Source organism: Polistes canadensis, unplaced genomic scaffold, assembly GCF_001313835.1.
Source record: "Polistes canadensis isolate GaletaPanama2010 unplaced genomic scaffold, ASM131383v1 scaffold_899, whole genome shotgun sequence".
In the NCBI taxonomy this organism is placed as follows: domain Eukaryota; kingdom Metazoa; phylum Arthropoda; class Insecta; order Hymenoptera; family Vespidae; genus Polistes; species Polistes canadensis.
The window spans coordinates 4214-15806 of NW_014570446.1; the positions used below are offsets into that span (position 1 = coordinate 4214).

The following is an 11593-nucleotide window of genomic DNA, read 5'->3' on the forward strand; positions in this document are numbered from 1 at the left end:
TAAAGTCAGCACTTCCACCCGTCCATTACTCGCGCACTCCTGTATGTAATCTATCACTTTCCAATGGCTCCGAGGGTAGAATGTCCCACCCTGAAACCCTGTTGACGTGGAGAAAAAATATTTCCACAATCAAGAAACTCGCTTACCCTGGAGACAACAACCCTTTCGAAGAGCTTCCCCACCTCGTCCAGCAGGCATATGGGTCTGTATGCATTGGGCGCACTATCATCACCATCATGCTTCTTCTTTAGCAACACAAGTCTTGCCCTCTTCCACACYCGTGGGAAGACTCCACTTCTTAGCAACATGGTGAAACACTCTGCCAAACCTCGACCACAATGTGTTGCCGCTCTCTTCACCACTAGGCCAGGGATCCTGTCAGGACCCGGTGCCCTCCTAAGGTTAATTCTTTTCGCAACCTTTTGTACTTCCCTAATTGTGACGACTACTTCTTCCGCATCTCCCACCTCAACATTTGGGGCAATTGATCTTACGCCCTCCGGAAACAGCGTCGCCACAATCCTTTCCAATAAATGAGGATCTAATGCCTCAGTCAGAAGAACACCACGAGCCCTTAATTTACCCATAACCAGCCTGTAGGGTCTCCCCCAAAGATCATCTTCAATCGTTGCAATAAAATCCCTCCAAGCTGAGGCCTTGGCCCTCCTTATGGCACGGACTAGATTCTTTCTTTTCTCTCTCCTGTCCTCCAAACACTCCCTAATCCTGACCRGATCACCACCTCTTCTGGCCCTTAAATAACGTCATCTTGCCGTTGTAGCTGCCCCTTGTAGTAGTGCAATTTCCCGCGACCACAATGGCACCACACGACCCCTGTCCGCCGTTATCCTCACCCTTGACATGGACATATCGCACGAAGTGAGGAGAGTATTGTTTACCCACTTCACCAAGTCCCGCACATTGTCACTATCGTCYCGTATCCACTCACYGGAGAYAAGGGCTGCCGCAARCCTGTMCTCTYYCACAGCCCTCGCGTCCCATTTAGGGAATATTTCATTCCTAGAGCGAAGGCTTCGGAATCCTGCAGCCTCGTGCATATACTTAAATATAACATATAAGTGGTCCGAAAGGGACTCAGCCTTATCCATCTTCCAATCCGTTGAGCGGACACTAGCCGCTATAGACCCCCACGTAAGGTCTACAACGCTCGAATCTAGCGGTCGAACGCACGTGGGGTGACCAGCCTGATTAGCCAGGCCTAGGTTTAACCTATTGGCCCACATACAGAGTAACTGGCCCCTTGGGTTACTTCTGCCTTCCGGATCCCATCTTGGGAACMGGGCATTAAAGTCCCCGGCAACTAATGCTGGAATAGCAGGAAATGTACCTAAGAGCTCTTCGAGCTCATCAAGAAGTCTACTAAAACTATTTAAATTCTCGCTGGGGAGGAAGTAGACTGAAACTACCAGCGAGTTCCCCCATTTAACAGCTACAAAAAACAAACCCCGACGCACCAAGCTACAGGTTCTTTCGCCTTTGCCCGCGACAATTGCAAAGAGAGGCGACACCCCCAATGATGAGAGCCATTTCTCATCCCTCGGAGGGACCCACCACGGCTCCGAAACTATCGCAATGTCCGCACCAATCTTTCTCATCCGCTGGCCCAATAAGTCCTGGGCGCGACGCGCATGATTTAAATTGGCCTGTATGACCGTGGATATTGTCGGAAATAGTTTGATTAGTTACATGGAGGGGCAGAGCTCACCTGCTCAACCTCCATGTCATTATCCACACTCACACCCGCACTATTTACAACACCTTGTACTATTGTTTCTTCGCCCGCACTTCCTGGAACGTTTTTTGCACATCCCGATTTGCCTTGACGGTCAGCAACTCCCCCTAGTATGATGTCTCTCCCTTAGTAAGAGGCACAAATGGACACTCCCATGACCCAGCTCTGTTCGAGGTTCGGGACCGCCCCGCTACCACACAGATCGGGCACCTTGGTTTGTCCTCACAGTCCTTTGCTACATGTCCTGGTTCCCCGCACCTAAAACATACACCCATCCTGGCACCTGGTGCATACAAGAAGCAGCCACGTGGCCTCTCGCCAGACACCTGTAGCACCTTAGTGGTCTAGGCCTTTCCGGGAACACCCGGACCCTACTCCACCCCACAAGTATACCACCCATATCAATAGCAGCTTGGCACAGTACCGATGGGGCCACGACTGTGACCTTATAGCGACTGCCCCTGCCAGAGTGAACTTCCCCCATGCTGATAAGGTTAGGGTCAAATCCTGCCCTAACCTTTCTTTAGTCCGCACCTGATCGCCGTCAGGGTGGTAGCCGGATAGATCCCCACTAATTTTATGGGGCTAGTCCTTTAGGGCCTAGCTATCTTTGCTTCCGGTAGGGCCCTGTTCATTGCCTGTGCAAGTCTGTCAGCCCTAACACTGGCATCCCTTCCCTGGACCTGCCAGATAAAGGATCCCGTCAAACCCCGTTTGTACGAGAGCCCATTTGCCCCTATTTCTCCGAGGTTTACACCCGTTTCTAACTTCTTAAGGGCTTCCATATATGAGGAACCTTCTGCACACATGAGTGATACCGCCGCGGTCTCCCTAATTCTTCTGGTCTTCTTCTTTTTTTTCTTCTACTTCTTATTCTACTGTAGTCCCGCGGAAGGGCCTTCCCCTCCCACGCGAAGACTACCGGGAGGGTCATCCTTTCTGACATCCCGCGTAGGCAGTGGCCCTCCAGCAGGCGTAGCAGTTTTGTTTTTTCTTCTTACCTCGATAAACACATCCCCGTCCGGGACAGTGATCAGAGGTGTTGTCATCGGTGGTGAGGGAGCAACCCTCGGTCGGGCTACAACCTGGGCATATTGACCTTGTCCTGTTTTCATATCCCTTAATTCTTGCTAAATCTGTATCACAGACCTAGAAAGCTCAGTAAAAACTTTCCCCATCATTTTATTGTTAAATTCCTCTTCCTTTCTGGCAGCAATCAGTCTCTCCTCCGCAAAGGATCTGACCTGGTTTGCTGCAACTTTAACTGGAACATTCTTCACTTGCCCCTCGACATTTTATCAGTTATTGCGTCCTTGCGCTAAATTTCACGCCGAAGACGCACACACTCTTTTTCTAATTGTTTAAGCCTGTTTCTAGTGTCTTTTGCTTTTGCCCTTAGTTGTTGTAAGGATTCTTGAGTGTCAGAGCCGCAGCTTATCCTATTACGTTCCTGCAATTCCCTGGTTATCTCAATCACCCCTAAATGACAACTTTTCATTTTACCGGATATTTCCCCTTTTATATTGCCACAAGTCTTCCTTTTGACCTCGGCCTCAGCGATGTTTTCTATAATCGTGTCTATCAGCCTTCCAGTTTTTAAATTGGAAACCAATGACCCCTCTTGTAGGACCTCTTCGATGTTAGTGAGGTTGATCACCTCGTCCTCTGATGACAAAGAGTACAGGATAGGCCTCGCCCTCTTGTGRGTCCTGACCGGTATGGTGTCAGTCCCCAGATCCTCGATGCTACGAATTGCACACTTTCGCCCCTCCTCCACGGAGTGTCCTCGACTTTCTGTAGTGTCAGTCGATTAGCGGGCCAGGTTGCCCACCCGCGAGCAACTTCCCGACGCATTAACCAGAGTCTGGGCCGGGTTGCCATAACAGACTCCTGACAGGTGCATGATGTCGACGATGGATTGCCTGTCCTAACACCCCCAAGCACGGCCGTTGTGTGAGTTTTCCACCCACAGGGGTTTTTCTCCAAGCTTGTACTATCCATATTTATATTTTTAATAGGAAGGCACCTGCCCAGAGGAAAGGAAACGAAACGAAAGAAGTAAGAGACAAGAAAAAATAGAAAAGAGGGGATAGTAAGAGTTACAGAAAGAAATAGCTACGCAGAACATACACACACAATTCACACTTTCCCTATTAGTCGCCTATTAGGACAAGCAGGGAATACTGTGGGAGTATTCTACTACCCCCTACCCACGGGGGGGACCCTGACGAAACCAAGACGCAACCCTGACGGAACACTGACGCATCCCTAAAGCAACCCCGACGTTCAAACCCTAAAGCAACCCCGACGTTTCCACCCCGTCGCACCCCTAAAGCAACCCTGGTGTTCCGACCCTGACGCATCCCTAAAGTAACCCTGACATTCCAACCCTGACGCATCCCTAAAGAAACCCTGACGTTCCAACTCTGACGTATCCCTAAAGCAACCTTGACGTTCCAAACCTGACGCATCCCTAAAGCAACCTTGACGTTCCAACCCCTACACATCCCTAGAACAATCTCTACGATTTAACCCTGACGATTCTCTAAAGCATCCCCGCCGTTCCAACCCTGACTCATCCTTAAAGCTACACTGACGTTCCAACCATGCCGCATCCTTAAAACTACCCATACGTTTTACCCCGACGCATCCCTAAAGCAACCCCGATTTTCTAAACCTAAAGCAAACCTTACATTCAAACCCTGACGCAACCCTGACGCAAAACTGACACATCATACAGGCAACCATGTCGTTTCAACTCTGAAGCATCCCTAAAGCGATCCTGATGTTCGAACCCTGACGCATTCCTAAAGCATCCCCGACGTTGTAACCCTGACGCATCCCGAAAGCATTCCTGACGTTCCAACCCTAAAGAAACCCTGACGATTCCACCCTAGCGCCCCCTTAAAGCAACCCCGACGTTCCATCCCTGACGCATCCTTAAAGCAACCCCGACGTTCCTAGCTTGACGCATCCCTAAAGCAACCCCGACGTTCCTACTCTGACGTAATCCTAAAGCAACCTTGACGTTTCGACCTTGACACATCCTTAAAGCAACCTTGTCGTTCCTACTCTGACGCATCACTAAAGCGACCCTGACGTTTCAACCCTGACGCATCCCTAAAGCAATCCCGACGTTCCAACCCTGACGCTTCTGTAAAGCATTCTTGACATTCCTACCCTGACGCATCCCTAGAGCACCCGGACGTCCCTACCTGAAAGCAACCCCGACGTTCCCACCTAGACGCATCCCTAAAGCAACCTCGACGTTCCAACCCTGACGCATCCCTAAAGCATCCCCGAGGTTCCAATTCTAAAGCAACGACGTTCAAACCCTGTCGCACCTCTAAAGCAACCCTGACGTTCTAACCCTTTCGCATCCCTAAAGCAACAACGACGATCCTTCCCTAAAGCAACCCTGACGTTCCAACCTTGACGCATCTCTAAAACAAACCCGACGTTCAAACCCTGACGCATCCTTAAAGCAACCACGACGTTACAACACTGACGCATCAGTAAAGCAACCATAACGTTTCGAACCTAACGAATCCCTAAAGCAACACCGACATTCAAACCCTGACGCATCCCTAAAGCCTATCCGACGTTCGAGCACTGACGCATCCCTAAAGCAACCTTGACGTTCCAACCCTGACGCAACCCTTTTTTTTTTTTTTTTTATTTTTTCGTCAGGAGAAAACCTTTCATAGGCTCTTTGGGCCCGGTACCCAAGGGAGTGTCGGATTTTTACCGAATCAAATCCCACCTGGTGTAAAACATTCCTTTGCTGGATGGGAGAAGCGGATCTGTGATACAAACACAATACATACACACTTACTCCCCCATCCCGATGAGCCTGTCCGGTTCGCCATGCTCTCATCCTCATTCATACATATCACTCATACCTTATCAAATAACTAATCAACTAAATAACTACTATGTAACTAATTAATAACTAACACTTATTCTACATTTATATATATGTACATACCCGACCATCYATCCCAAGATGCAATGGTCGGATTCAAAAACACATGCATCAGCATGCTCATTCTCCTTTAAGGGAAAGCGACGCACTAGACCAGGTCAGACGCCGCTAAAGCTGTCCGAAACCTTGCCCGGGGGGGCCTCCTAGGAGGCATTCTCCTTTGGGGCCTCGCAATCATTCTTCTCCTATTGAGAAACATTCGCTCTCTCTCTCTCTCCGCGTCGTCCTTGGCCTTCATCACAAGTCCTGAAAAGGACTGGAATGCAACCCACGCCCCCGGGGTATCCAGGGACAACCTGACTATCCCAGAAAGGGTAAGTTGCACCCCCCCCCCTTCTCTCTGACCATGGAATCCCTCGCATTTGTCCACGCTGGGCATTCGATCAGAGTGTGTTTCGCATCGTCTCTATCCGCCCCGCAAAGAAAGCACCGCGGGGAGTCTGTTCTTCTTATTCCATACAGGAACGCAGGAAAGCAGCAATGGCAAGTCATCAGCTGAGTAGTGTGAAAGGTCGTACCTATGGAGTACGGCCTCTCAACCCACTCAACCAACCTGTCAGCAATGGCTGCCCTAACCCGCACCCCTGTCTCTCCTGTAACTCCTATCCATCCGATCTCCTTCTCGTTCCATGCAGCAATCGCTCCCATCCTGGCAAAAGCGCCCAGTGCCGCCCTAATATTTGGAGGGACAGGTCCCTCCGCCTTCTTAAGGGTCACATACACCTCCGCCAGTCGTGGCGCCAGAAGATTGAGGGGAATAATCCCCGCGACCATCATTGCCGCTTGGAAGGAAACCGTCCTATAGGCGCAACACACCCGGATCGCTACCTTTCTCTGCAAGGCCCGAACAGCACGCCTGTTCCTCTGATCCTCCACAACAGCGCGCCACCACACCGGAGCACCATAGAGGAGCACGGAGTGGATCACGCTGCATTAGAGACGCCGCTTCTTCTCCCTCGGCCCGTGGAGGTTCGGAAGGATCCTGCTAATAGACCGAAGGATCCCTTCCACATTCAGGATTAAGGCCTGAAAATTGGGCCTAAATGACATAACTGAATCTAACACTATGCCTAGGTATTTTACACTGGGCTTCACTGCAATACAAACCCCCTTGTATCTAATCACCGGGGGGGGGGAGCAATCCTGCGTCTGCRTAAGGCAGAGGCAGGGAAGGCCATTGCATCCGTTTTCTGTAGCTCCACTTTCAGGCCCAATCCCTTAATCTCATTCACTATGACCTCTAGGTCCCGTTCAGCCGCTAACAGTGCGCAAGACAGGTCCCGCCCCGTTGAAGAATGGATGTGTCATCTGCATTGCAAACAACACGAGACCCCCCGGCAGCGGGACTCGGATGACCCGATCGTACGCAATGTTCTAAAGTGTGGGGTCGAGGACGGAACCCTGTTGGACCTCACACATCATACTTACATTACTATTTAGGCCCTGCCTTCAAATGAAGGACAAGAGCTGGTCCCGAAAATAATCTTTAACAATATTAACCAGGTAGGTGGGGAAGCTACTTCCCTCCATCAACGCTATCACTATTTCTCAGGGGAGCGAGTTGGACGCGTTACTAATGTCTAACGAAATTAAAACGCCTACCCGTCCACTACTCGCGCACTTCTGTATATAATCTTTTACCTCTCCAATGGCTCCGAGGGTAGAGTGACCCACCCTGAAACCATGCTGACACGGAGAAAGAACACTTTTAGTTTTTAAAAACTCGCTCACCCTAGAGACAACAATTCTTTCAAAAAACTTCCCCACCTCATCCAGCAGGCATATTTGCCTGTATGAGCTGGGCGCGTTACTGTCACCGTCTTTCCTCTTCTTTAACAACACGAGCTTGTCCCTCTTTCATGCACGTGGGAAGACTCCCCTCCTTAGTAGCATGGTGAAGCACATTGCCATGCCTTTACCACAGTGTATGGCCGCCCTCTTAACCACCAGGCCAGGAATTTCGTCAGGACCTGGAACCCTCCCAAGATCAATCCTCTTTGCAGCCCTGCGTACTTCTTCGGCCGTGACAACTATCTCTTCTGAGTCTACTACGTTGACGTTTGGGGCAACTGATCGTCCGCCCCCCGGACACAACGTTTCAACAATTAGCGCTAAAAGAGGAGGATCCAGTACCTCAATCAGGGGGGGAACTCCTCGAGCCCTCAATTTCTCTATTACGAGCTTATAAGGTTTCCCCCATGGATTATCCTTGGTGGTAGCTATAAATTCTTTCCAGGCCGAGGCCTTGGCTCTTCTGATGGCACGGACCAGATTTCTCCTCTTCTCCTTCCTGTATTTTAGACATGCTCTTATCCTGGCCAGATCACCACCTCGCCTGGTCCTCAGGTAAAACCTCTTCGCCGCGGTAGCCGCTCCCTGTAGGATTGCAATTTCCCGTGAAAACCATTGGCACAACACGACACCCGCCTACCGCTGTTCTCACCATCGACAGGGCTATGTCGCATGAAGTGAGGAGGGTATTGTCCATCAATTTCACCAAGTCCCGCACATTAGCACCATCGTCCCGTGTCCACTCACCAGAGACGAGGGCTGCGGCGAGCCTGTCCTCGTCCGCATTCCTCGTATCCCACTTAGGGAAAACTCTGTCCCTTGAGCGAAGGCTTCAGAGGCCTGTAGCCTCGTGCCTGTACTTAAATATAATATACAAATGGTCCGAAAGAGACTCAGCCTCATCCACCCTCCAATCCTATAAGCGGACACTAGCTGCCGGAGATCCACACGTAAGGTCTACAACACTCGACCCTTGCGGTCAAACGCACGTGGGGTGGCTAGCTGGGCTACCCAGGCTTTGGTTTAACCTATTGGCCCACATACAGAGCAATTCGCTCTTTGGATTGCTTCTGCCTTCCGGATCCCATCTTAAAAACCGGGCATCAAAGTCCACAGCAACAAGCGCTGGAAGAGCGGGAAGTGTGCCTAAGAGCTCCTCGAGCACATCAAGGAGTCTACTAAAACTATTTAAATTCTCGCTGGAAGGAAAGTAGACTGAAACTTCCAGCGAGTCCCCCCATTTGACGGCTACAAAAAACAAACCCCGACGCACTAGGCTACTGGTTCCTTCGCCTTTGCCCGCAACAATCGCAGAGACGGGTGTCCCCCGCAGTGATGAGAACCATTTCTCATCCCCGGGAGGGACCCACCACGGCTCCGAGACTATCGCAACATCCGCCCCAGTCTCCCTCATATGCTGGCCTAACAAGTCCTGGGCGCGACGCGCATGGTTTAAGTTGGCCTGAATAACCGTGGCTATTGTAGTTTCGCAATTAGTTACTTACATGAAAGGGCAGAATTAACCTACTTAACCTCCATGTCGTTGCCGGCACTTAAACTCGCACTATGAACCACACTCTGTACCACTATCTTTTCGCCCGCACTTCCCGGAACGTTATTCACTCACCCTGACGTGTCTCGTCGGCATGCGTCTCCCTCTAAAATTACGTTTCTCCCCTTAATAGGAGGCACTAACGGACACTCCCAGGATCCAGCCCTATGCGAGGTTCGGGAGCGCCCCGCCTTTGCACAGATCGGGCATTTTGGTTTGTCCCCGCAGTCTTTTGCCACGTGCCCCGGATCCCCTCACTTGAAGCACACACCCATCCTGGCACCCGGTGCAGGACAAGATGCAGTTACGTGTCCTCTCGCCAGGCACCTGTGGAACATTAGAGGCCTGGGTCTAACCGGAAATACCCAGACTTGGTTCTACCCTACGAGGATACTGCCCCTATCGATGGCATCCTGACACAGTGCCGTTGAGGCGACAACTGTGGCCTCATAACGAATACCCCTGCCTAGATGGATATTCCCCATGTTAATTAGGTTGGGGTCGAATCCCGCCCTAACCTCCTGTAGCCCACACCTGACCGCCCTCAAGGTGGTAGTTGGGTAAATTCCCATCAGCCTGATGGGGCTAGTCCTCTAAGGCCTTCCAATCTTGTCCTCTGGTAGGGCTCCCTTTAGAGCCTGCGCCAATTTGTCAGCCTTAACGTTGGCGTCCTTTTCCTGGACCTGCCAAATAAATGACCCGGTCAGGCCACGTCTATACGAAAGCCTCTTTGCCCCTATTTCCTCTAGATTCACCCCTGTTTCCAGTTTCTTTAGGGCTTCCAAATATGAAGCCCCTTCCGCGCACGTGAGAGATACCGCTGCAGTCTCCCTAATTCTTCTATTTTTCTTCGTCTTCTTCTTCTTCTTCCTCTTCTGTTCACTTGCAGCAGGGCTCCCCCCCACCACACATGGATAAACAGGAGGGCCAACCCTCCTGACATCCGCCCGTGTAGACAAGGGCCCCCCAGCAGGCGCAACAATCCTGTTTCTTCTCCTTACCTCAACAAACCCATCCCCGTCCAGAACAGGGGCCAGAGGCGTCGGTATCAAGGGAGAGGGAGCAACCCGCGGCTGGGCTGCAACCTGGGCATAAGAGCTCTGTCCCATCTGTATATCATTCAGCTTCTGCTGTATTTTAATTACCGATTTTGAAAGCTTGGTAAGTACTTTCCCTATCGTCTTGCTGTCAGGCACATCCTCCTTCCTAGCAGCAACCAGTCTCTCCTCTGTGAAAGATCAGACCTGGCTTGCTGTTGCAGTTTTTGCCCTAGTTTCTCTTTTTGACACCTTTTCGAGGAGTACATCTTTACGCCCTAACTCCCGCCTAATGCGCGTACACTCCTCCTCCACCTGTTTTAGCCGGTTACTTGTGGCTTTCGCTTCCGCTCCTAGCTGCTCCAGAGACTCATGTATTTCAGAGCCACAGTTTGCCCTGTTGCGGGCCTGCAGCTCCCTGGCCATCTCCATTATCTCCAAAGGGCAATTCTTTATCTTCTCAGATATCTCACCATTGATGTTGCCGCAGGTCTTTCTTCTGACTTCGGCCTCAGCATTATTGTCCAGTATAAGGTCAAACCGTCTTCCAGTCTCTATACTGGAGACCGATGGTGTCTCTGATAAAACTCCATCCATCCTTGTGAGGTTAATCACCTCATCCTCCGATAATGAGGTGTACAAGATCAGCCTCGCCCTTTTATGGGTCCTGACTGGTATAGACTCAGTCTCCAGGTCTTCGATGCACCTTACCGTGCAATTCGGCACCTCCTCCAAGGAGCGCTCTCGACTTCCTGTAGCAGCAGTCGATCCACGGGCCAGGTTGCCTACCCGCGAACAACTTCCCGACGAATTATCTAGTGTCAGGGCTAGGTCGCCTACCCTAGACTCATGATAGTAGTATGCTGTCGACGATGGGTGACCTGTCCTACCACCACCAAACACTGCCGTTTTGTGAGTTTCCCTCCTACACGGGTTATTCTCTGACCTTGTACCTTCCATAATTTTTAATTTATAAATAGGCACAAGCCTAGAGGAAAAGAAAGGAAACGAAGGAAGTAAGAAACAAGAAAAGAATAGAAAAAGAGGGGATAAAAAGAATTACTGAGAGGAATAGCCATACAAAACATGCACACACCATTCACACCCTCCCTTTTAGTCGCCACTTACGACAAGCAGGGAATACTGTGGGAGTATACTATTACCCCCTACCAACGGGGGGGATCCCTGACGCAACCCTGACGCAACCCTGACGCATCCCTGACGCAACCTTGACGTTCCCACCCTGACGAATTCCTGAAGCAACACAGACGTTCCAACCCTGACGTTCTAACCGTGACGCAGCCCTAAGGCAACCCTGACGTTCCAACCCTGACGCATCCCTAAAGCAACCCTGACGTTCCAACCCTAACGCATCCCTTAAGCCACCCTGACGCTTCAACCCTGACGAATCCGTAAAGAAACCCTGACGTTTCAACCCTGACGCATCCCTAAAGCAACCCTGACGTTCCAACCCT

General features: G+C 50.8%; 1 protein-coding gene across 1 annotated transcript; it reads right to left on the minus strand.

Moving 5' to 3' along the window:
- Positions 1–764: 764 nt before the first annotated feature.
- Positions 765–2237, minus strand: LOC106792862. Its single transcript, XM_014759392.1, has 3 exons — positions 2048–2237; positions 1727–1878; positions 765–1664 (listed from the first exon to the last, which is right to left on the minus strand). The coding sequence occupies exons 1-3, from the start codon at positions 2235–2237 to the stop codon at positions 765–767; spliced, it is 1242 nt and encodes a 413-aa protein (XP_014614878.1).
- Between the last annotated feature and the right edge of the window lie 9356 nt (positions 2238–11593).